Source organism: Cynocephalus volans, chromosome 13 (assembly GCF_027409185.1).
Source record: "Cynocephalus volans isolate mCynVol1 chromosome 13, mCynVol1.pri, whole genome shotgun sequence".
NCBI classification, from domain to species: Eukaryota; Metazoa; Chordata; class Mammalia; order Dermoptera; family Cynocephalidae; genus Cynocephalus; species Cynocephalus volans.
Window position 1 is genome coordinate 108,270,917 of NC_084472.1, and position 26,879 is coordinate 108,297,795.

A 26,879-nucleotide genomic window follows, 5' to 3' on the forward strand; every position below is an offset into this window, starting at 1 on the left:
GACAATGAGTTAAACTTGAAAGTATTATTTAAATTGTTGGGAAGAATATTTCCAGATTTAAATAAATTTACTTTTAGTTTGTACAATATGTTGTGCAGGGATGATGTTGAATCCCTGTGCTGGGATATTGTAAAAGACACTATGGAGTTTTAGCTTAAAGGAAACTGTCCCAGTATATATGTGTGATTTAAACCTGTGTGATTTAAACTTGGTTTTCTTATGATATACTGTTCTTCAAAATAAATTAGTTGCTCTACTTATTTAATATAAAAAAAGATAATCTGATACATTTGGTTTTCTTAAAATGTGAACACTCAGGAAAAAAAACAGATAAAAATATTTTTCATTGCCAAGATTTTGGCATGGGGGGCATAACTTGGAAAACTTCTTTGTTTTTCCTTAGACACTAGCATTTACGTGCTTAAACTCACTGAAACTAAGTGCTCATTTACGTGCTTCTTTCCTTAATGGTAATCCTGATCTGTTTAAAAAATTAGAAGGAATGGTAATTGCTCAGTCTGAGAGCCTCTGGATATGATGACATGCCCACATGAAAAGAGAGGCCTGGCAGCCATCCCTGGGCGAGCATCCCAAATGCCAGGCTCAAGCCACATGCCCCCTAATATTTCAGCAATGATCACAACTAAGAAAACCAAGACTTTACTATCACTCCCCACAATTTTCAAACCCTTCACAGCAGTCTGAGAATCATTTAATATTCATTTGAATTGAATGAAGTGAAATTAATGCAATGTTTTGTCTAGTCTTTAAAAATCTTACCTTGGATTCCATTCAGAGAACTTTCCTGGGTCTTCTCTCTTTGGACAGGTGGAAAATTCTGGTGATCCCTGGCTCAAAGGTAGAAATTCACAGAACATATCATATTTTGAGTCCATTTACCTGGTCATGGCAACAACGTCAACCGTTGGCTTTGGAGATGTGGTAGCCAAGACATCCCTAGGACGGACCATCATCATGTTCTTCACAGTGGGGAGTTTGGTGAAGAGTGTTTTTAATATCTTTTGAATATAGCTACATAAACCAAAAGACATTGGGTTAATGGTGAGGAATAAAACAGTATAGGTTTGAGAGTGAATGTTGCATTATTCAGAGCAGGTGTCAAATGAAAATGAAAAGATGTGTAGATCCTGTATTTCCCAAACTACATCCCCTGGTGGAGCGTGTGATGCAGTTGCTTGGTTGCTAGAGTTGAAGGAGTTGAACAAGAGCAGACGTTCCTTGTTAGCCTCTGCACTGATTTGAGCAACCCTATCTTACTCCATCTTTTGCCCATCAGATCAAAGTCTTTCTTCTAAAAAGGAAGGGCAGTTGAGATTTGACCTGAAGGAAGTTCTGTTCCTTCCAGACCAAATGAATAATCTCTCACCAAACCAGCATTTAACTTCAGATAAATGAATATCTATAGAGTATTGCAAGGGCAAAGGAAGTTTCTTTTTCTTTCAGTGATTTTTGTTTCCATTCCTCTTTTTTTAATTAACCAAACATAATAATTTATTACTGAAGACCTGAAGATATAAGTATACAAGATAAAGAAGGGACAGTTTTGTAATCCTTTATAAGAATGTAGCACATTTAAAAACTGAGAGTTCTCCACTCCACCTTTCTGATATCCCCCCATCCACAGGGTTACCTTTTCATTTCAGTAATTACCTCTTAGCCTCCTCTGTCCCGTGTGCTTTTATTTTTTTGGTTCCTAAATAGTATAAAGTCAGAGTCAGAAGGGAAGTTAGAAGTGATGAAGGGGCAGAGTGAGTAGGGCACTTGACTTACTGCTTGCCTTTGCTTTTGTCATGCTGGATGCTGAAAGTATCTTATTAAATTGTAACCAAACCAAAGGCTGAAACAAGGAAGAAAAATGATCTCCTTTTAAAAATGCAATTCACCATCACACCCCTCCTAGGTGAAAGTTTTATGTACCTTCTTTCTCTTTTATGATCTCAGAATTTTGGAATATCCATCTAAATGATGAGACCTAAGGTTTTATTTGCTAATCATTTTAGGTACTATTTGCAAAGTATGTCCCTGAAATGGTGGAACTTTTTGCTAACAGGAGGAAATACACCAATGCCTATCAAGTAGTCAGAGGGAAGAAGTAAGTAGCTTTTCAAGTATAATTTCTATGGTCTGAGATATTCTATTAGTCACTATTGCCTGGCCTAGTTATAGAACCAAAGGTGAATGTATTGGCAAATGCTTTTATTTACTGAAGAATGCTGTGCTGCAATAAATACCATAAGAAGATAATATTTTATACTTGATACAAATGACCATATAGATGCTCATTAAAGCAGTAAATCAACTAAAATGACATATAATGTTGTGATTCACTATCAGTAAATATTGATTATGGCACTATTCTTACATTCCTTATCACTGGCTATTCTCTCTATTCTCTTATATCCACCACTAATTGCCTCAGTCATTTTCATCCAGTTGTTGACTGTTGGCTAACCTTACATGATGGATCAAATTAAAGCCATAGTTCAAATCCTATATTTCTGTGGATTCGTGTTACCTCAGCTTCCGTTATGCTCTCTCACATCTAAGAAGAAAAGAATGGATGGGAGATCTTACATGTGATGTGATCGTTTTTACTTAGTCCCTATCTGCTGCAGAGAGAAGAGGAACAGTGGAGATAAATTCCCTTAAAGTAGTGGATAAAAACCATGATTGACTTAGGAATATGAAGAGGATAAAAAATAATGAGAAACAATGAAATAAACTAAATAAGCCAAAGTCTTGCTCCATTCATCTCATCACATGATAAATCAGCCAATAGGGTAGGGAAAACATAAGGTTAACTTGAGCTAAAAGTATGCTTTCAGATTTCTTAAGTGACTAATAGGAAGGAAATAGCTTCTTTAAATACATTAAGCTTAAGAAAACTGAAGGAGATTTTTCAAAACAAAACATGCACGCATAGATTTCTGAACCTGTCCTAGATGTCTCTCTATTGCACTATTTTGTAACTACTAGATAATTATTGACATGTAAGATAAGTGAAATGACCTAGAACATGATCCTACCTCAGCCATATTATTTGGCTAAGTGAAAATTTAAAAACCATTCTGAGTTTTAGTTAGTTCTTTAATGAAAAAAGACTTTATCAGCCAATCAGAAATGCTTAATACCCTGATATGCTGATTGCACACTGTATAAATGTACCCAAATATCATATTGTACTCCATAAATATATACAATTGTCATGGGTCAATTAAGAAAAATGCATTTTAAAAAATTTCAGGGACAGAAATAGATTAGAGGTTACAAGAAATGGGAGGTGGCACGGAGGGGAAAGGGGTAATAAGAAGTTATTGCTTAATGGGTATAAAGTTTATGTTTAGGGTGATGAAAACGTTTTGGAAATAGATAAAAGTAAAGTGTTTGCACAGCCTTGTGAATAGTTAATTCCATGCAATTGCAAATCTAAAAAATGATTTAAATGGCAATTCTTATGTTGCATATGTTTTACCACAACAAAAAAAAAAAAAGGAAAAAGGAAATAGCATTTAAAAACTCAAGTGAAATTCCACATGCAAAAGTCCATTATAAATTACAAATAGCTATGAAAAATCGAGCAATAATGGCAGTCATTGATTTCCTCATGAGCTATGTGTAATTCAAATGTCTGGACTCACCCCTATTTGAGATGAGCTAGAAGACTATAGAAATCTGACGCTTCTTTTGAACATTGAAGATGCAGTTCTTAGTGTCTCTATTTTTAAAATCTGGATGATTCAAATACCAAATTTGTTTAAAACCAAGTTTAAGCTCATTGTCCATCTCCAACTCCTGACAGAAAAATACTTCCATTCTCAGGTGACCTGCTCACATGTTTTTGCTGCCTAGGTTCATTGTGGTATGTGGAAACATCACCGCTGACAGTGTGACTGCTTTCCTGAGGAATTTTCTCCGCCATAAGTCAGGGGAAATCAACACCGAGATTGTTTTCCTGGGAGAGTAAGTGTCTCTGTATGGCTCAATGTAATATTCTTAGAAAATTTAGGAAATAATAATAAACAAAAAGGAAAAGAAAAGTGACATCATGACGAAGGTTACTCTCTGAAAATATTCTCGAATTTATCTTGCCAGATAGTTTTCTGCATATGTACTGATATTGTTTAAGTGATTCTCCATTTGGCATTTAGATTACTCTACATTTATTATAAACATACATGACTATAATTTTGTGTACAAGCCTGGTGCACTTTATTATTCTATTAATTCCTAGAATTAGAAGTGAAATTAAAATTGATGCAGAAAGGATTGTTCCTGACAGTGTTTTTGTTCTATGTAGTTTACATTTCCACTAGCAAAGTCCAAGTCAAATATTTTGTCAAACACTAGGAAATACATATACAGTTTAATAAAAAAGATTTTTAAGTATAGTTTAATTATATAAAATGGTTTCTTATTGTTTTATTTTATAATTTGCAATTTTGATTTCTAGCAAAATTGAACAACTTTGTATGTTTTGACTGTCCACTTTCTTTTTTGAAATTCCTCTTTATTTCTTTTGTCTTCTTCTGTTAAGAGGATCATGTGTTGCTTTGCTGACTTTTAAGTACTCAATATATTTTTATATTAGCCCCTTTGCATAATATGCTAGATATATTTTTATCCCTTATCTACCTTTTAATGTTTTGTCTTTTTGTTTTAACAAAGATGTATTGGATTTGTAGGTACTCCAATTCATCAACTTGTCCCTTTTGGCTCCTTGCTTTTCTGACATTCTTAAGTCTCTCTCTTTTAGAATTAAGTAAATATTTGTCTGGTATTATGTTTTTATATTTTAATTTTTAATATTTAACCTCTCTGGAATTGATTTTGTGTGACATGTACAGAACTATGTCTTTATTTTCCTCAAATGATTAACCAATTATTCAAACGTTCACTAAATAAATTATCCAGATCTGAAATGACATTTTGATCTTATACAAGATTATGTATGGAATCACCTAAACATTCAAACACTTTAGAGTTTAGCACTCTGTACTTTTTACATTGTGACATGTCCAGCTCACCATAAATTTGGGATCTCATATATGCAATAACCAATAGCATTTTGAACTACATTATGGTGCGATTGATGGACAGCCAACAGTTCTGTTTCAGTACTGTTGTGATGCCTATCTTTTCAGCAGTTTGTGCATTATTTGAATCCTTAGTTAGAAAATAGAAAAAAAGGAGCCATTGGGCCCACACGCCCCAAGACAGCCAGGCCAGAACAGGTAGGCTCCACACACCGCAGGACCCCCATCCCAGGAAAGTCTCTGCCACCCAGAGAGGCCCAAGATCCACTGGGCCCACAAGCCTGGAGCCAGCCATGCCAGAGCAGGCAGGTGCCATGGGATCCCAGCCCAGGCCAGTCCCTGCCAACCAGAATTGGCAGTCCCTGCGGGATCCAGGTCAGACATCAGGGTGGAATGAGTGGACCATGATATCCCCCTACCACAATAACTAAACACCAAAGGAAAGATATCAGAAATATGGAAAATCAAGAAATTACCACACCACCAAAGGAAATTAATAGCTCTCAAGCTCTAGATCCTATGGAACAGGAAGTCCTTGAAATGACTGACAAGGAATTTTGAGCAACAATTCTAAGAAAATTAAATGAGATACAAGAAAACTCAGTTAGACGACACAGTGAAATGAGAAAAAATATACAGGACCTGAAAGAAGAAATGTACAAAGAAATCAATGCCCTGAAAAAGAATGTAGCAGAGTTTGTGGAGCTCAAGGATTCATTCAACAAAATAAAAAACACAACAGAGAGTTTAACCAGCAGGCTAGAACATGCAAAAGAGAGAATTTCTGAACTTGAAGACAGGTTGTTTGAATTAACACAGGTGGACCAAAAAAAAAAAAAAGAAAGAAAGAAAAAAGAATTTAAAATATTGAAGAAAATCTAAGAGAGGTAACCGACAACCTTAAGCACTCAAATATCCAAATCATGGGTATTCCAGAAAGGGCAGGGGGGGGGAGGAAATGGTATTGAAAACATATTCAACAAAATAATAACAGAAAACTTGCCAGGTATAGGGAAAGTCACAGATTTTCAGATTCTGGGGACCCAAAGATCCCCAAACATATTCAACCCAAAAAGGTCTTCTCCAAGACGTGTTATAGTCAAACTGGCAAAACTCAAAAACAGAGACAATCTTAAAAGCTGCGAGAAGCATCAAGTCACCTATAAGGGAGCCCCAATCAGACTAACATCAGACTTTTCATCAGAACCCTAAAAACCAGAAAAGAATGGGATGATATATTCAAAATACTAAAAGACAAAAATTGCCAGCCAAGAATAATTTACCCAGCAAGGCTATCCTTCCAAACTGAAGGACAAATAGGATATTTTTCAGACAAACAAAAACTGTGGGAGTTCACTACCACACAACCAGCCCTACAAGAAATTTTAAAGGGAGTACTGGGTTTGGTACCTGAAAAACAGCCATCAATGTCATGAACACCCAAGAAAGAACAAAACCCGCCAGTAAAACAAAAATGCTAATAAACAGAAAAAATAATTTATCTACCACCCCAATATGCCAACAAATGCAGAAGACAAACAGAAAATCAGAAAGAAATGAACAAATGATACTTAAGAAATCTAAACAAAAATCAATAAAATGTGAGGAGTAAATCAACACCTTTCAATAATAACTCTAAAAGTAAAAGGATTAAGTTCTTCACTCAAAAGACACAGACTGACTGGATTAAAAGATGGACCCAACTATATGCTGCCTTCAGGAGACCCACCTCACCTATAAAGACTCACATAGACTAAGAGTGAAGGGATGGAAAAAGATTTACCCTGCAAACAGAAATGAAAAACGAGCTGGAGTAGCTATTCTTATATCAGATAAAATAGACTTTAAACCCAAAACCATAAAAAGATAGAATGAAGGCCACTATATATTGATAAAAGGATTTATCCATCTAGAAGACTGCCGGAGACCAGCTCCAGTCGAGTTTGCGGGTCCTTGAAAGAGGGATGAGGAAGCTGGTGAAAATAAAAAACACAGACAGAGACCTCAATGCATCAGTATGCACGTTCCTCTCTGTGCAGGCTCTCAGCGTGTTGCTGCTGGAGCACAGTAGGGCATGAGACAATCCCTTTTATTTAGATTTTTCTCTGCAGGGGGTTTTTGGGTATCATTTTTATTACATCAGCAAGCTTGAATTAATAATTTTAAAAGGACAGGGGAAGCCAGTTTTTTTTCCTTCGTTAGCACATCTCAGGTGATTAGCTCATGCTTCCTCCTTTTGGTATCAGGTTATCTATCAGATTGGGACCATCTTCTCATTGTCCTGAAGTTAACCTGTGACCTTTTCTGGTTGGCAAGCTGTGGTTAATATCTACCCTATTAATGGGGTGGGACTATGGCAGTTACAAAGTGATAGACAGTACTATCATATGACCTATGTCTATTGCTAAATGTTAAGTACAAATTTGCTAAAAGGAACAATGCTAACATTTAAATTCTAATGGGGGTGTAATGATCTTATGTTCTAATGGAATGAACCTACTGTTGATATGGAAAAAGAACAGTGGATATTTGAGCAGCATTATCATGCACATCTTGAGGTTATGCATTCGCTGTGGCCCTATAATCTTGATCTAAATGTTAAAGTGTCCTTGTGCATAGCACCATCCCTCACAAAACCAGTTACATTTGCCTCTTAGGTCTAATTTTGCAGGTTTAATAATTTTACAGCATCTATTTTTATCCCAATATCTAATTCTTAATGATTTATTTAAAACTGTGTACCTCCAAGTAAAGGGGGCTCTACAGTTTCGTTCCCATATACTTAATTTGTCACAATCATATAATTTCCCATTAATACCAACCATTCTCTTGACATTAATATAATCTCCAGTAAATGATGTTTGCCAACTTACATTAGGCTGCAGCTCATATTTAGTCATGAGTGGTGCTTTTGGAACATATGTTGGTGAGGCCAATTTATCATAAGGGGATTATTTTGAATTGTCCAATTTACTCAGATCCTCTGTGGGAATGTTTAGTTCAATGACGGTATAATTATTTGTGTTATTTTTATAATCTTTTGGGAATTCAGAGAACTGCCACGCTAACCAAAATATCGAAAGAGAAGGCAAAAGCCACAAAGCCGAGGCAGGAACCCTGATGGTTGTAGCAAGTGCTTGTAGCTGCGGCCTTGCCAGCAGCTCTCCATCCAGCGGCCTTGTCAACTTGGAGAGGGCAGCCCAAGCTGACTCTTTAGGTTCCTGCCATGGTGTGGACCATGCCAGAAGACATAACAATCATAAATATATATGCACCCAACATCAGAGCAGCCAGATTTATAAAGCAAACTCTATTAGACCTAAAGAATGAGATAGACACTATCCATAATAACAGGGGACCTGAACACCCCACTCTCAACTCTGGACAGATCATCTAGGCAAAAAACCAACAGAGAAACACAAGATCTAAAAAAACACTTTAGACCAATTGCACTTGGCAGATATCTACAGAACATTCCATCCAACAACCTCAGAATATTTATTCTTCTCATCAGCACATGGAACATTCTCCAGATTAGACCCCTAGTAACTATAGGTCTGTTCTCTTCTTCTGAACATTTGACATTTTATTGTGGTCTTTCTTTCTTTCTTTTTCTTTTTTTCTAAGTTCTCACTTATGAATGAGGACATGTGGTATTTCTCTTTCTGTGTCTGGCTTATTTCACTTAACATAATTTTCTCCAAGCTCATTCCTGTTGCTGTGAATGGCAGATTTTGTTCTTTTTTATGGCTGAGTAGTATTCCACTATGTATATATACCACATTTTCCTTATCCATTTTGTTAGTCAATGGAAATTTAGGCTGGTTCCATGTCTTGGCTACTGTAAATAGAGCTACAATGAACATGGAGGTGCAGGTGTTCCTTTGACATGATGATTTCCACTCCTCTGAGTGGAGTCCTCTAATTTCTTTCTCTGTCATCACTCTAAAGAAATTATCATGACCTATACTTGTGGTAGATTTTCCTTTAATGCAGCTGTTAATATTTCCTTCTTTTACTGAACATTTGTGCTGTTTACTTCTTTTTGCACCCCTGATCTTTCTTCCCTTTTCAACTATCTTCCTTCTTGTCAAAAGTTAAAACCTCTAAATTTTCTTTAAATGCAAGTCTGCCTGTGACAAACTCTGTCACTGTTTTGTTTTGTTTGTTTTTTAATATAAAGATGTCTTTATTTATTCTTTAATCTGTTTGTTTTTTAAACAACACATACTTATTATGTCACAGTTTCTGTGTGTCAGTAATCTGGGCATGGCTCCCCTGAGCTCTCTGCTCCACAGTCCTTCAGAAGGCTGCGATCATGCTGTCAGGCCGGCTTCTCTAGTCTCAGGAAGCATCAACTGGGAGAGCATTGGCTCCCAAGCTCACACACGTGGTGGTTAGCAGGATTCAGTACCTTAAGCTGAGGGCCTCAGTGCCTTGCAGCTTTTGGCTGAAAGCCCTTTCAGTCTCTTGTCAGACATCCCTCTATATCACAGCAAGCACCAGAGAAGACTCAGAGAGAGAGAATACATCATCCAGCAATCGTTTTTAAGCCAATAGCAGAAGGCACATCCCATCGTTCTTGCCATATTCTATTCATTAATAGAAAGTTACTAGCTCCAGGCCACAATAGTGGCAGGGGAACACGCAAGGGTATGATGTGAATCCCAGGAAGCAGGGGTCACTGACAGCCGTCCACGGCAAGCTGTCTACCACAGAGAGTGACAAGGTCGAAAGTTTGTTTTTGGAAAAAGAAAACTGATAATCTCCTAGCAAGACTGAATATGAAGGGAACATAACACAATTTTTCAAGATCAGAATTGAAAATTAGTTCAATGTTGACCCTACCATAACTGAGATGATAAGTTGATATTATGATCAACTTTGTGCCAATACATTTGAAAATTTATTTTAAATGGAAAAAAATTATGTTGAGGCACACAAATTATCAAAACTGACACAATAGGAAGTAGAAATTTAGAATAGCATACAGCAATCTAAAAAATGCTTCACGGTTAAATTCTATCAAACATTTAAGGAAAAAAAATAGTATCAATATTTTGCAAAATCTTTTAAAAATAGAAGAAATATTACTTCCCCGCTGATTTTATGAGGCAATTATTACCCTGAAACTAAAACCAAAGATATTCCAAGAAATACATATTATAAACCAATAGTCCTCATTAATATAGAGAAAAAAATCATTAATAAAATAACACCAAATCTAATGGAACAATATATAAAATTATGTTATCATCAAATGTGGTTTACTTTAGGGATGCAAGTTTGTGTTAATATAGAAAAATCATCAGTAGTGGCTGAGGTAGCATTTATTAAAATGATGGGAATGATTTAGAATCACTGGTGGATAAAGAATAGCATGAAGTACAATTACTGATTCTGTGTATCTCTCTATCTAACTATGTACAAATACAAACTTTTTTTACAAGATTGGAATCATATGTTTATATCACTTAAAACTATCTTTCATATATCTCCTATGTTATTAAAGTTATGAATAGTTTATCTTGTATTAATTTTATTTACTTACTTACTTTTAAGGATAATTAGTATATTTAACATTACACAACGTAATCATTTTTTTGTGGCCCTTTATAAATTTCTTTCCTGCCTGTGCTAGCTTTAGTTCGGTTCTCTCCTTTTGAAAGTTCAATGTACCATAGTGATTGTTGTGTCTTTGTTTTTAGCTCCCACTTATGTGTGATGACATGTAGTATTTTTCTTTCCGTGCTTTGCTTATTCCACTTAACATAATTTTCTCCCAGCTCATCCATGTTACTGAAAATGGCAGAATTTCATTCTTTTCATGGCACAGTAGTATTCCATTGTGTATATATACAACATTTTCCTTATCCAGTTGTCTGCTGATTAACATTTAGATTGGTTCCATATCTTGGCTATTGTAAATAGAGCTGTGATGAACAGGGAAGTGCAGATGTCCCTTTGAAATGATAAGTTCTATTTCTTTGGTATATCCCCAAAAGTGGGATTGCTGATCAGAAGGTAGCTCTATCTGTAGTTGTTTGAGAAACCTCCATAATGTTTTCCGTAATGGCTGCACTAATTTCAGTCCCACCAACAGTGTAGGAGAGTTCTCCTTTCTCCACATTCTCATCACCATTTGTTATTTTCTGTCTTTTGATAATACCCAGTCTAAGTGGGGTGAGATGATATCTCAAAGTGGCTTTGATTTGCATTTCCCTGATGCTTAGTGATGTTGAGCATTTTTTTCATGTGTCTGTCAGCCATTTGTATGTCTGCATTTGTGAAATGCCTATTCAGTCCCTATGCCCATTTGTTTAATCAGGTTACCTGTTTTTTCTACTGTTAAGTTGTTTGAGTTCCTTGCATATTGTTGGTATTAATCCCTTGTTGGATGCATAGTTTGCAAATATTTTCTACCATTCTGTGGGTTATCATTTCACTCTGTTAATTGTTTCTTTTGCTTGCAGAAGTTCTTTAGTATAATGTAATCTCATTTGTTTACTCTTTCTTTGTTGCCTGTGTTTTTGGCGTCATGTTCATTAAGCATTTATCCAGTCCTACTTCCTGAAGTATTGTCCCTACGTATTCTTTAATGAATTTTATAGTTTCAGATCTTATATTTAAGTCTTTAATCCATTTTGAATTGATTTTAGTATGTGACGAGAGGTATGGGTCTGGTTTCATTCTTCTATGTATGGATGTATGGTTTTCCCAGAACCATTTATCAAAGAGGCATTCTTTTCCTCATTGTGTGTTCTTGGTACCTTTGTCATAGATCAGTTGGCTGTAAGTACATGGGTTGATTTCTGGGTTCTCTATTTTGTTTTATTGGTCTAAGTGTCAGTTTTCATACCAGTACCATGTTGTTTGGTTACTATAGCTTTGTAATATAATTTGAAATCAGGTAGTGTTATCAGGGTCTTTTGTTATTCTATATGAATGTTAGGATTGCTTTTTCTACTTCTGTGAAGAATGTCACTGGTATTTTGATGGGGATTGCATTGAATCTAAAGATTGCTTAGGGTAGTATGGACATTTTCACTATGTTAATTCTTCCCATCCAAGAGCATGGTATGTCTTTCCATCTTTTTGTGTATTTTTAAATTTCTTTAAGCAGTGATTTGTAATTCTCATTGTAGAGATCTTTTACTTCCTTGGTGAAATTGATTCCTAGGTATTTTGTGGTTTTTGGTGACATTGTAAATGGGCCTGCTTTCTTGATTTCTTTTCTGCTAGTTCATTGTTGGAGTATTAAAATGCTACTAATGTTTGCATGTTGATTTTGTATGCTACAGATTTACTGAAATTATTTATCATATCTAATAGGTCCTTTGTAAAGTCTTTAGGTTTTTCTGTATGTAGGATCATGTCATCTGAAAATAGGGTAAGTTTGACTTCCTTTTTTCCAATCTGGATGAGCTTTATTTCTTTCTCTTTCCTGATTGCTCTGGCTAGTGCTTCCAATACTATGTTAAATAGGAGTGGTAAGAGTGGGCATCCTTGTCTTGTTCCTGATTTTAAGGGTGATATTGGCAGGGGGTTTGTCTTATATGGCTTCTATTGTGTTAAGATATTTTCCTTCTATATATAATTTGCTGAGATTCTTGATCATGAAGCAATGTTGAATTTTGTTATATGATTTTTCTGCCTCTATTGAAATAATCTTATGTAATTTGTCTTTGATTTTGTTGATGTGATATAACACATTTCTTGACTTGTATATGTTGATCCTTGCATCCCTGGCATGAATCCCACTTGATTGTGGTGTATAATTTTTTTGATGTGTTGCTGTATTCTGATTGCTAATATTTTGTTGAGGATTTTTGTGTCTATGTTCATCAAAGAAATGGTCCTGTAGTTTTCTTTTTTGTTGTTGCTTTATCTTTGTCTTGTTTTGGTATCAGAGTGATGCTGGCCTCAAAGAGTGAGTTTGGGAGAGTGGCCTCTGTTTCAATTTTTTTGGAATAGTTTGAAGAGAATTGATATTAATTCTTGTTTAAAAGCTTGGTAGAATTCAGCAGTAAATACATCCAGTCCTAGGCTTTTCTTTATTGGGAAACTTGTTGCTTGTTGTTGGTCTGTTCAGGTTTTCTATGTCTTCTTGTTTCAGTCTTGGTAGTTTTTTTGTGCCTAGAAATTTGTCCATTTCCTTTAGGTTACCAAATTTGTTGGTGTATTGTTGTTTATAATCATCTCTAATGATTCTTTGTATTTCTGTGCTATCAGTTTTAATGTCTCCTTTTGCATTTCTGATTTTTATTTTGGGGGACTTCTCTTATCTATTTTTAGTTAGCCTAGCTAAAGTTTGTCTATTTTGTTTATTTTCTCAAAACAACAACTTTTTGTAACATTCATCTTTCATATCATTTTTTGAGTTTCTATTTCATTTAGTTCTGTTTTGATATTAATTAGTTCTTTCCATCTGATAATTTTGAAATTATATTGTTCTTGGTTTTCTTGTTCTTTGAGGTTTAGCATTAGGTTGTTTCTTTGAAATCTCTCCATTCTTTCAATGTAAGCACTTATTGTAATAATATTCCCTTTTCATACTGCCTTTCCTGTATCCCACAAGTTTTGATATGATGCATCTTTATTTTCACTCATTTCAAGAAATTTTTGGATTTCCTGTTTAATTTCTTCTTGGACCCATAGGTCATTCAGGACCATGTTGTTTAGTTTCCATGTGTTTGTATAGTTTCCAGAGTTTCACTTGTTATTGATTTCAAGTTTTAATCTGTTTTGGTCTGAAAAGGTACTTGAAATAATTTCAATCCTTTTTTAACTTACCAAGACTTGATTTGTGACCCATCATGTGGTCTATCCTGGAGAATGTTCCATGTGCTGATGAAAAGAATGTATATCCCATAGTTGTTGGATGAAATGTTCTGTCATAATGTCCCAGGTCTAATGGTCTAAAATGCAGCTTAAATCCTGTGTTTTGCTATTGATTTGTTGCCTAGATGATCCATCCAATGCTGAGAGAAGGGTATTTAGGTTCTCAACTATTATCATATTGGGGTCTATCTTGTTCTTTAGGTTTAAAAGTGTTTGCTTTATATATCTTGGTGCTTCATTGTTGGGAGCGTATAAATTTATTATTGTTATGTCTTTTTGCTGGATACATTCGCTTATCCTTGTATAGTTGTCTTCTTTCTCTCTTTTTATGGTTTTTGGATTAAAGTACATTTTATCCAATACACAAACAGGTACTCCTGCCCTTTGACATGGTATATCTTTTTTCATCCCTTCACTATTAGTCCGTGTTTGTGTTTACAGGTTAGAATGGTTTTCCTGTAGAATGTTTTTTTAATACATTCAGTCAGTCTGTGGTTTTTGAGTGGGGAATTTAATCAATTTTCATTTAGGTATTGTCTAACTCTTGGCATTTTATCAATTTACATTTGGATCTTTTAAATATCTTTTGTTTCTTTCTTCCCCTTTTATTGTTTGTCTTCAGTGTTGCTTTTTGAGGTGGTACAATATAGTTTCTCTTTCTCAACTGTGTTTTTGTTCTACTAATGAGTTTTGCTCTGTCTTGTTTATTCATGTTAGTAAGCATTTTTTGGATTCCAGATGCAGGAGTCTCTTGAGGATTTCTTGTAGGGCTGGTTGTGTGGTGGTGAACTCCCACAATTTTTTTTTTTTCCTGGGAAATACACTATTTCTCCTTCATTTCTGAAAGGTAGTCTTGCTGGGTATTGTATTCCTGTTTGGCAGTTTTTTCTTTTAGTATTTTAAATATGCAATCCTATTGTCTTCTGGCCTGTAAGTTTTCTGTTGAGAAGTCTTCTGTTAATCTCATGAGGATTCCCTTATAGGTGACTTCACACTTCTCTCTTGCAGTTTTCGGGATTCTCTCTTTGTGTTTGAGTTTTGTCAGTTTGACTACAATGTGTCTTTAAGAGGCCCTTTTGAATTGAATCTGTCTGAAGATCTTTGAGTTTCTAGGATCTGAGGTCCATGTCCCTCCCAATACTTGGGAAGAGATTTGCTATTATTTCATTGAATATTTTTTCAGAAGTTTTTTGCTATTATTTTATTCAACATTTTTTTTCAATACAGTTTCCTTTCTTCTCCCCTTCTGGAACACCCATGATTTGGATATTTGTGCACTTAAGGTTGTCTATTACCTTTCTTAGATTTTCTTCATTTTTAAAGTTCTTTTTTCTGTTTCTTTTCATTTCCTTTTCCTTGTCTCTCTCTCTCTCTCTCTCTCTCTCTCTCTCTCTCTCTCTCTCTCTCTCTCTCTCTCTCTCTCTCTCTCTCTCTCTGTCTCTTGCTCTCTCTTTTTTTATTTTTTATTTTTTTGGTCTGCCTGGGTTATTTCAAAAAGACTGTCTTCAGGATCATAAATTACTTCTTCTGATTACTCTAGCCTTAAACTCTTGGTTATGTTTTCTATTTCATTGAATGAATCCTTTAGTTCCAGGAGTTCTTTTAAGGTATTAATCTCTTTGTAAATTTCCTCCTTCATATCCTGGATTGTTTTTCTTGTTTCATTATGGTATCTAACTGAGTCTTCTTGTATCTTATTGAGTTTCCTTAGGATTGTTGCTCAGAATTCTTTTTCAGACATTTCAAGAGTTTCCTGCTGTGTTTGATCTGGCACTTTAAAATTATTGTATTCTTATGGTGGTGTTATATTTTCTTGTTTTTTTATATGCCTAGTATCTATATTATTGTCATCTGATAGAATTGCTTTTACTCTTACTCAGAAGTGGGCTTTGAGGAGAAAGACTTTATCTTGTAGATGTGTTTTACATATACAGTAGAGTAGTGTGTTTTAGTATTGGTTTTGGATAGACACAGTAGTGTAGTCTCCATAGGGATACTTTAGACATATTCAATGTCAAAGTTGCATGTGAATGCCTCCAAGGCCTATGCACTGGGGCACTTAGTGATTCCTTACTGAAGTTAGTGACACTATGTTGGGTCATTGAGGATGTGGGCAGGCTCTCAAGGTCTTGGGAGAAGTGTTTGGGTGCCCTGTAGCTTTCTGGCTGAGGTGGTTAACCCTGGGTGGCCTTGTTGGCACCCCAGCTAGTGTCTTACGACCCTGACAGGGGCTCTGGAGTGATCTGAAGTTCTTTAGCTTAAATGGATGACCCTAGGTAGGGATCCTGGAGGACAGGAGTAAGACTTTAAGCTTTGAGGAGGATAATGGGGAGTGGTCAACAACCCCTCACTTAAAGTGGGTGAAAATATGCAACATTTCATGAATTTGCATGTCATCCTTTCACAGGAGCAATGCTAATCATCTCTGTATCATTCCAATTTTAGTATATGTGCTGCTTAAGTGAGCACTTCTGTTTAATCTTGAAAGATAATTTCATTTATACAGTTATAAACTGGCAATTGTTTCCCTGAGAACCATGAAGACATTACTCCACTGACTTCTGAATTTTGTTGTTGTTATTAAGAAGTCTGTTAAACTATCTTCTTAAAAGAATTATCTTTTTAAAAGATTATGTTACTTAACACAAAAGTATGTTGTACTTTTACTATGATGCATATGAATCTGAATTTCTATTAATTTATCACACTTCAGATTCATAAATATTCCTGAGTGTCAGGATTGGTGTCTTTCACCATTTCTGGAAGATTGTCAATTATTTCTTCAAATATTGCCTGTGTCACCATTTTTTTCCTCTCCTTCTCTTCCAGGACTCAATTATAAGTATTCCAGTTTTGATTTTTTTTTTTTTTTTTTTTTTTACTGCTTCAACTATATTTCTTACTCTTTATTCCCCTCCCTGCCCCCCTTTTTTTGTATGTCTGCATTATATTCTGGATAATTTATTCCGTTATACCTTTCAGGACCCCTAGTTCTCTCTTTATCTGTGTTTAATATACTTATGAATCCATCCATTGAGATTTTAACTTCAGTTATTGTTTTATTTAGTTCTAAAATTTATAATTGGTTCCTTATTAAATATGCTTTGTTTTTATTATTTCTTGCATATCCATGCTTATCTTTTATTTAATTTTAATAAAATAAATGTAATGATGCTGTAGTCTCTGTCCAACAATTCAGTGTCTCAAGTCTTTGGTTTTATGGTCTATTGCTTGTGTTGGATATTACACATGCTCTATATTTTGTGTGTGGGCCTTATTGTCTTAGATTATGCGCTGATTCTTCTATTACAAAATTATTTGTATAAGTCGTTTGTTAGCTAGAAATATGTTACCTTCTTCCAGAGAGCATATTTCTTTAGTTATGTGAAGTACAAAGGAACACTTTTGCTTCAGGACCATCTTAATCCAAGTTCATGGCTCGAAGTTCTCCATACTATCCAGGTGACAAAGTCAGAATGACAATCCATTTGAAAACTAGTCAATCCAATTTTACCCTTTTTCTTTGTTTGCATACCTTTGCTAGTCCACTTTACAGTTTTGAGGGATTAGCAAACTTTCCTTTTGTGTGTCAGAGGAACTGGACATTTTCGTCCCCCTTGCCGTGTGAGATGACCAAAATGTTAGCTCAGTTTGGTAGCTGCTGCTTCTGAATTGTTAAATGCCTTCAGAGAAAAAAAATTGAACTTAACCCCTGAGTTCTTGATTTCTCCTAGATTTCAGCATGGTAATTCTTCATTGCCTGTTAATATCCTTGATGGTTTATTAAAAGATGTTTGTCATATTTCATCCAACCTTTTTATATATCCTCAGTGAAAGGTTGGCTGAAGATAATCTATTATTCTTGTGAATATATGCAAAGCTCACTTGTTCACCTATGTTGATGGTCATGTGTCATATATGAATGCAAGTGTTTTAAGAGAAGTGGGAAAGTTTTATTCAAAAGGATTGACAATTTTAGTATTTTAAATATTACAATTGATAGTGGGCCAGATAATAAAGATATCTTATAGAGCTTAATAAGAATTTGGTTTTAAGGAAGCTGATATTCTCTGAGTCAGTTTGGAAGTCTTGGAGGATTTTGAGCATCAGATTTAGTTTTCTTCTTTGGGCATTCGGAAATTAGAATAGAATTTATTACTAATTCTTATTTATAACAGCATTCATAATTGGCTTATGCATAAGCAAATTTTGGTTATTTATATAACTACTTATTTTTAATATTGTCATAAGCAATAATACAGGAACTCATCACCAAAATGAAATTTAGTACAATAACCTAACTATATAATTTTTGGCTTTTATTTTGTTAATGTGGCAAATTACATTAATAATTTTGGTATCAAGGTTATTTTGGATTTGTAGTATTAGTTGGAAAATTGTTCCCTATTTTTAATGTGTTTGAAAGATGATATAAAAATTAGATTATTTGTTTCTTGAAAGTGTGATAGAAGTTACCTGCAAAATCATTTAGAACTGGTGGTTTTCCAAATTTTGTTTGCGGGGTACGTATGTATGTGTGAGGAGGTGGTTTTATTTTAAGAGATTTTAAACCACAGCTTTAATTTCTCTCATAATTATAAGACTGTCTAGGCTTTTTTTTTTTTTTTCCCCTAAAGTTAGTTCTGATAAGATACATTTTGGGTAATGTGTCTATTTTGTCTGTTTTCAAAGATGTTGGAATTTAGTTGTTTGTTGTCTATTTTTTATCAATCTTTTCACTATAGGTATTTTATCTTCTTCATTCAATTTATGTTATTTTTGTCTTTTTTCCCCATCAATTTTACCATGGTTTGCCTATTATTTTTGGTTATTTTTCAAAGAACCAACTTTTGACTGTTAATCTTCTCTGTTTTATCTTTCTTTTTCTATTACATTGTTTTTCTCCCTTGTTTTTGTTTCTTTTTTCTTATTTCTTTGGTGCATACTTATAGTAGTGTCCAAAGCTATAAAATTCTCCTAAAGCACTGTTATTGTTGTACCCAAGGGAATATATATTTAATGTTTTCAACATAATTTATTTCTAAGAATAATTATAAAGAACTATTATAATTTCTTATTAGCTCATAAGATTTTTAACACCCTATTTTTTAAATTTTTAAATATGAAGAATATTTTTATTTATATTTTGGTTGTTAACTTCTAATTTAATTATATTGTGATCAGAGATCATAGTATGTACACTATTTTTTTGCAGTATGTTGAAGCTTTTCTTATTGGTTAAGTAAATTATCATTTTAATAAATATTTTTGTGCTCAAAAAAATTAGATACTGTAAATATTGTTTGCAGAATTTATAAATATCAATCTTGTGTGTTCAAAATTTTTGATGCTTTTTTTGCTTGATCTGTAAATAATTGAGAGCTGTGTTAACTCTCATTACAGTGGCAGATTCATTAATTTATCCCTCTATCTTTGTACATTTTTGCTTTATATATTCAGAAGCCATTGTACTAAATTCCTAGTTATTTTTAAATGCTACATCTTTTGGAAATTGAATTTTTTTATTATATAGTGAACTTCTTCATCCTTTGTAATTTCTCTTTTTTTTTTTTTGCAATGTTAACTTGATTTGTATATTTTCACATCACTGTGATTGATTAGGCCTGAGCTACAGGCCTATCCCTGGAATTACGCTAGATGTCAATATCACCTCACGTGGTTAATGATGTGGATTAACAATGAAGGATGGATGTTTTCCAAGAGAAATTTAGGGCTTCTATTAAATGCACTGAATACGTACGATCGTCTCTAAGCCAGAGTCCATCATCTTTGCCACTACACTCCTTTGTCCAGGGTCCCTCCTTCTTTGGAATTGGAAACCATATTTAAATGCTACATGGCCTATACAACTTTTGTTTCTGGATCTGCACTGAAGTGGGAGGATCTGAGGCGAGTTGCGGTAAGATCTAGTCCTTTTTCTTCTTGTAGTTTCCCTAAGCTGTAATAATTAAGATGATAGGATGTATTGCTCTTTCAAAAGATATTATTCCAGATCCTTTATTGGGAGAAAATATTATTTCCTGAATTTTAAAAACTGATCATAAAGGAAGTAGTGTCAAGAAGAGCTCACTGTTTACCTACATATGGATTTAAATTATTTATTCCACTAAATTCCTTGTTTATGTAGAAGAGTTTTATCTTATCAGTCTAAGAGATCTGAAAAAGTTATAGATAGCAAAAGTGTGTTTGATCCACCCAAATAGGATTCTTACCAGAAGGCAGATTTCTGAGGGTCTATCAGTTTTAACCACCTTCTCCTAAATATACTAATATGCCTTCTGTCATGAGAAACATGAAGGAAAATGGCACAAATCACATTAAGCTTGGGACTAAAAATAATGAGCAACAGTTAACCCTCTAGACAGGTTTGGTTTAAGTTCAAAGCCAGCTTCCTGCCGTGTTCTGTGTTTTGCAGAAACAATAAGCCGAAAGATTTCAGTTTGAATCAGAGATCTTCAGAGTTAACATAACAGAATGAAACAGAAAATGACAGGCCCAGAATAATCTTTCTTTTTCCTGCAACTTGGTACTATAAGAGCCACTTCAGTAATAGTCTAGAACCTTAAGGTTCAGAACGCACAAATATTGAATGACGGCTTAGTTTGAGCCAAGCAGATTCTCAATTCCTCCATTCTTTGCTGTCCTGAAAGGCAAATAAATATACAGGTGGTTGCTCTAAAAGGTCTTATTGCTCATCACTAGGCATGAAATGTTGGTGGTGGATGGTAGGGAAAATGTAACTGTGCACTTCACCTATTTTAAAGAAACCTTACATCTATGTCAGAGACGCTGTGCCCTGGTCCATCAGTTGCAACCCCACAACCCTCGCGGCATTTGCAAGGCTGTGAGTCTGATGTAAAGACACCCTTATCCCAGCTCCTTCCCAAGTGTGTTCTCTTCTTATGGGCAATGTTATGACAAAGCCATAGGAAAACCCAGCAGAGGAACACTAGAGCATTTCTCAATAACTAACGTGCCGCCTAATGTTTAATCTCAAAGAGCAGGTGGAAGATGCAGAAGCGTGCCTGATCATAGCCAACCCTCTGTGCAGTGACTCCCATGCTGAAGACATCTCGAACATTATGAGGTAAGGATCGGGCATTGTGTCTTGCATGCTCTGATGCTGATTTTTGCCCTGCCTCTTTTAAAATAAAGCCCAGGGCATAGGACTAAACAGGAGAAGATGTCATCTGTCTCGGCACTATGTTCATCATATTCCAGGTTCCTGACTCTTCTTTTGCCCCTCTTCACCCCGAGACTGTGCAGATAGACTCAAAAGGGAGTGAGAATAGATCATCTTGAGTGTATATGTGCTTCTCTGTATACTTTTACATGGATAATAGCTATTCACATTTAAAAAGTAAGCACACAAATAACTGATTACAGTTCAGACAGCACCAGTATAACTAAGATCCTCTTCTCATCAAAAATAAAAATGCCGTTTGTGAACCCTGTTAGTTCACTTTATTTACTGGGTTTTTTTCTGTAGTAATTCTGGTGAGAGATTATGCATGGTTTGGCACAATGTGCTTGTAACCACTGGCAGGTATTTTCAGGATGACAAGAGTCTTTGCAATAACAAGGACGAACCTGGAGAAGCTTATGTTGAGTGAAACAAGCAAAGCACAGAGGGATAAATACCTCCTGTGCTCACTCATATGTGGGAGCTAAGAGACAAAGGAAGGAAGGAAAGAAAGACCACAGTAGCGCAGTGATCTAACTGACGGAGGGGACATTCCTAGGGCTACAAAGCAGAGTGGGGGGAGAGGGGGAGGGGGACGAGGTTGGGGGATAATTGGGTGGGGACACGGGGTACAAAAGTAATTTCTGGTAATGGGTGTGCCCCAGTATGAATCTGGCCCTCACATCATGGGCACGAGGGGTGACAATTAGCTTTGTATCTCATGAATACTCATAGTAATTTTTTAAAAAAATGACTAAAGTCAGTGTTACCATCCTTATCTGTGAACTGTCTATGAGTAGGAACTTGATTTTTGGTAACAGAGATTCTAGTATGATTGTGATGGCAAAGACATTGTGCCTAACCCAGATGAACTTCTGGTCCCCAGAGCAGAATAAGCCCACAAAGCTGAAAGTAACTGTACCTATAGAGCAAGAAACACCTGGGAATTTGTCCCATGCATAATACAGTGGATATGAGATGGATCTTAGTTTCTTACTCAATAAAATTAGAAAGTTGAATTAAAACAGTCTATGAGCTACTTCAAGCTATAAGCACCAATTAAATCTCTATATTTTCCTGTAATTATTGTGTTTGGGTTTACACACTAAAACTTACAAGTGTTTATTTCCTCCTCGAGAATTGGTCCCAGAAGACCTCGGTCTTCTGATACTGAGAGCTGACCTTTCCACAGATCCAGCGAACTAAGTCACTAAAACAACAACATTCTTCTGTGAACGCTATTAAACAGTTTTAGAAAACAACATAACAATGAATTCCATAACATGTTGTTTTCCCGTACATCAACTTAACTGTGAATTGAATTGTATTACAAAGCCATCTGTATACGACACATCACTGATGAATGTATTTGTGGTTTATACAGGGTGCTCTCTATTAAGAACTATTACCCTAAGACCAGAATCATCATACAGATACTTCAGTCCCATAACAAGGTATCGTAACACTCTAGCATGTTCAATTTCCTCCTCCTCTAGTCTATGCAGCTAGTTGAAACTTATTACTATCTAATGGGTCTACAAATAAAAAGCTTGTTGTCAATCATAGTTGACATTTGGAGTGTTAATTGTTAATCACTTAACAGTGTGAATTAGGGGCAGAATTAGAGGTCTAAACCATTTGACGTAATTTTGCAACTGTAGCTATTTTTGTTTTAAAAAGTGGGGGCAATTGACCACTAAACCACTTTCAAATGCTGCGTTTGTTCTTATCACTTCTATTGATTTTCATGCCCAGGAGTGATGAACAAATGATTTCAAGTAAATTAAATAAAAGAAAGGCATCTATCCAAAAAAGCTTTCTTTGAGTTATGTTTATTCTTCATGCTTGACCTACTTTCTACCACAAAACAGATTTATCTGCCGAAGATTCCCAGCTGGAACTGGAGTACTGGAGACAACATCATCTGCTTTGCTGAACTAAAGCTTGGATTTATCGCCCAAGGCTGTTTGGTGCCAGGCTTATGTACCTTTCTAACGTCTCTATTTGTTGAGCAAAACAAAAAGGTAACCTTGTAAATTGATGCTGACCCTTGGCTTTATACCTATGCCCCACATATTAAGTTCAGAAAAAGGAAAAAAAATTGAGGAAAGCAAGAAGGCCTCAAGAAACAAGATTTGACTTCTTGAGCTGACAAGGGATTGAGAGATCTAGATTGAAGTCCCAGGTACTCAATTGACCTTGAAGAATTATTTATCTTATTCTTGCCTATGAATATGTATCTGCAAAATAGAAATCATAATTCTGCTTTCTACCTACAGTCCAGGATGTTATGAATGCAAATATATTCATAAAGGTTGAAACACTTTGAGTTATTGAAATTAGAAACATAAATAAAGGTTATCATTTATTAACAGAGAAGTTATATATTTAAATATGGATTTTTAAAATATAAAATTAGCATAATAATAATTATATTAGTCAAATAGAAATAATGACACAAAAATGGTTAAAATCTAATTTTCCAGGTTATTACATGCAGTAATAATAATAATAGTGGCCACATTTTGAGTGCCTACTGGGTTGTGGTTCTCCTCAATAATATTTTAAGTTAGTATTCTAGCAATGAGTTGGTGAAGCTAAGTAACTGGATCGTGTAGTAGTAAGTTAGTGAGTAGCAGAGCTAGAATTGTCTGGTCCATGGTCTTACCACTATGTCTTATGACTCTGGTTTTGGGTATCTACTCACAATCCCCCATGTCAGGTACTTTGATACCTTTGTCTAAGATGAAATAAGGGGCCAAAAGGGACTATTAAGATGAAGTTCTATAGCACAAAATATGGTCTTCCAGATACCATTCCTTGTCTAAAGCCCTTGCAGAGAGTGACCTTCCACTCCATCTAGTTCTGAGTCCACATTCACCTTTTCACACACTCAGTATCTCTCCTGGCCTTTCTTTGCACTTTATTTCCTCTGTTCATTGCAACTTTTTATATCTTTTCCTGTTTATTCCCTGGTGCCATTAAGGAAAGGCAAAAGAGGTAAAAGATGTTCTGACCAGCAAAATGCTATCTGGAACAAACAGAATTCTTCTGTGATACCTTCTGTGAATGCAAGAAAATATAATTTACAACAAAAAGAAATGACCACCCAGCAGTAGGGTATGAGCCTTGATGCTGCTGCGATGCCTGTGCTTTTACCTTGTTTAGTGGTCGCTGTGTGTGGCCTGGGAAGCAGCTTACAGGGAAATTGTCTTTACCTGTTGTATGCTTAGAAAGTGGCAGGGAACTTCAATATCTGTGATGATTATGGTGTTAATCTTCATAGGTGGAGAAAATGCAATGAGACTCCACATGAAGACTTTGTCTCCTTCATGGAAACATGGAAGGTAGAAATGTAAAACCAGTTCCATCATGGTTTTCTTGTTTTTGAATCTTGAGTTGAAGCCTCCTCAGTGAGGATGATTACCTGACAATAATCATCCCAAGATGGCTTTTGGAATACAGGCATTGAGAGATAATTGTGTTCTCCATAAATTTTTTTTGAGCGAAGTCTGAAGCCCACTTTTAGAAATCCTAAACTGGGCAGTATCAGGGCAAGACTGTTTAATGCTATACTTGCCTCGGGCGCTTTAGATTCTATAACAAACTACTGACTTCAATTTAATGACCAGGACTTCAGAGTGTCATGGTCTGTCTTTCTTGGATTAGGTACTTTCTCTGACTCTCAGTTTCTCTGTCTATAAAATGAAAGTTATTAATCTTATAACCTGATATTTCCAAGTACTGAGATAATATTTGTAAAACTTCTGAGTACTCAGATTAAAGGGCATTGAATCAATGCTGTGTTTTAACTGCATTGATTATATTGTGAGAAATTGCAGCCTGAAGAGCATTTCCAGTTGGTTCTAGGTTCAGAGCGTTGCCTTAGGCTTAAAATTGCATCAGATTGAATCCAACTGGCTTAGTGAGCTCCCAGATTCTTCTGTCCTAAATCCATTTTGCCCTCCTGTTTTTTTCCTGATCTTTTAAAAATGATCTCAGGAATTCTCCACCCGTATGGTTATCATTTTTTATCCTCCTTCAACAATGAGAAAATTTGGATCAAAAGCACCAAGCCAATTTCTTTAACAAGTGGAACTTAAATACTGCATGAGCGGCCTGGGGAGGAGAGTCCTCTGTTTAAGAGGCTGGGAAGAGGCAAGAGACTCAGCTGAACCTTGGTGGTGGGAGCAGGGTGGGGTGGGGGAGCAAGGGGTGACCTGAAGTAGGCGGTCCTTTTAAGCAGGGCAGAATCATTCATTTGTTTGTGCATTTGTTTTTGTTTTGTATTTCCCAAACCACAAGATGACCATCTGGGGAGAATTTCTGCACCTGCCATAACATTCCACAGCTACAGGGCTCCAGAACTTATAGAAGTTCCACACTGTCACCTGACATTCTGGGCTTCAAGGAGCCCGTGCCATCGCTTCAGAGCGTGCTGGTGATTCTCTCGGCAGCAGGTGGGAGGGGGTGGGGGTCTTACACGAACGTAAGGCCCCGGTTCCTCTAGAGACCTACTGCTGCCCGCTAGTGTTACATTGTCACGTCCGTTGGTCATGATGACTCGTCACACTCATTTGAACCCATGAAGAGTTCTGACACTGGGCAGAAGCCGTGAATGTTTTTTCTTTGAGGTATACCGTTAATCAGTAGAAAACTGAAATGTATTAAAACCAATCCTAAACATTCATATCTAGAGAGAGACAACTTGCATTCCACATTATCTCTCCTATCTTATTTTTACTGACTCAGAAAACTAACCAGTCTACTTTGCTGAAATTAGGAGTAGGCAAGGGAGAAGATTTCTAATTTCCAGCAAGAAGACTCAGATGCCATCTGGGAAGAAGCTAAGTCATGACATGTCCACCTCATTCTGACCTCTTCAGTGAAAATAGTTGGAATGCTGTTAGAGTTTTAGTCTTCCTTTAATATTTCTCCAGTTATGCACTAGGATAAATCTCCTTTCTATGACTTACATGCAATGAAGACTGGTTTGCCACTTAGCAGAATATATAATTACATGAATTATACCATCCCATATTCCATGTTGATGGACTTCATGCGGCATAATTGTGTATTCCAGATTTTCCCTAAACAGCCCTGGCAAAAGCATTTCTTGAATGGCCTGAAGAACAAAATTCTGACTCAGCGTCTCTCGAATGACTTTGCTGGAATGAGTTTTCCTGAAGTTTCCCGGTAAGTTAAGTCAAATGCTGTTTTCATTCATCACGCAGCAATATTCTTTCAACAATGTTCACAGAGAGTTCAGTGTAGACCAGGCTCCGTTACAAATACTGAAGATACAAGAATGAATAACTCACGGTCCTTGCCACCCACAAGTTGACAGTCTGTGAGGGACAATTTCTTCTCTGTTCCAGTTGGCATACAGTCAAAGTAAAAATCCCATATTTGGGAGTTCCTGCCTCTGCTGAGATGCTTGTCACCTTCTTGTCCACTAGCAGCCCGCTCTGCCCCTGTCCTCACAACTCCTTGTCTTTCTCCCCAGGACCTGCTTCGTGAAGATGAACCTTATGCTGATAGCCATCGAGTACAAATCCGTCTTTCAAGGAGGTTACTGGTACCAATGAGGCTTCTCATTTCTTTTTTTTTTTTTTTATTGATGTTGTTTGCTTTCTTTCTTAGGAGAATTCTTGCTTAAGTCTTGTCCAAAGTTACAGCCATAGCTAAGCTGTTTGACATTTGTTGAGGGCCAGCCTCTGGGGCGCCCAGGCTCCCGCTGCTGTGGTGCATTCAGTGCTAAGGGTTGGGATGACAATGGG

General features: G+C 35.9%; 1 protein-coding gene and 1 non-coding gene across 2 annotated transcripts; one reads left to right on the forward strand and one right to left on the reverse strand.

Moving 5' to 3' along the window:
• The first annotated feature begins 3,935 nt into the window (after positions 1 to 3,935).
• On the forward strand, positions 3,936 to 24,458 carry KCNU1 (potassium calcium-activated channel subfamily U member 1). Its single transcript, XM_063076724.1, has 6 exons — positions 3,936 to 3,981; positions 19,710 to 19,815; positions 20,921 to 21,003; positions 22,484 to 22,553; positions 22,971 to 23,123; positions 24,333 to 24,458. Exons 2-6 carry the CDS (start codon positions 19,753 to 19,755, stop codon positions 24,456 to 24,458), a joined length of 495 nt encoding a protein of 164 aa, XP_062932794.1. The 5' UTR covers positions 3,936 to 3,981; positions 19,710 to 19,752.
• LOC134362358 (U6 spliceosomal RNA) lies at positions 16,258 to 16,364 on the reverse strand. The gene has a single exon (XR_010021616.1). It is a non-coding gene; the product is annotated as a U6 spliceosomal RNA (small nuclear RNA).
• Positions 24,459 to 26,879: the final 2,421 nt, after the last annotated feature.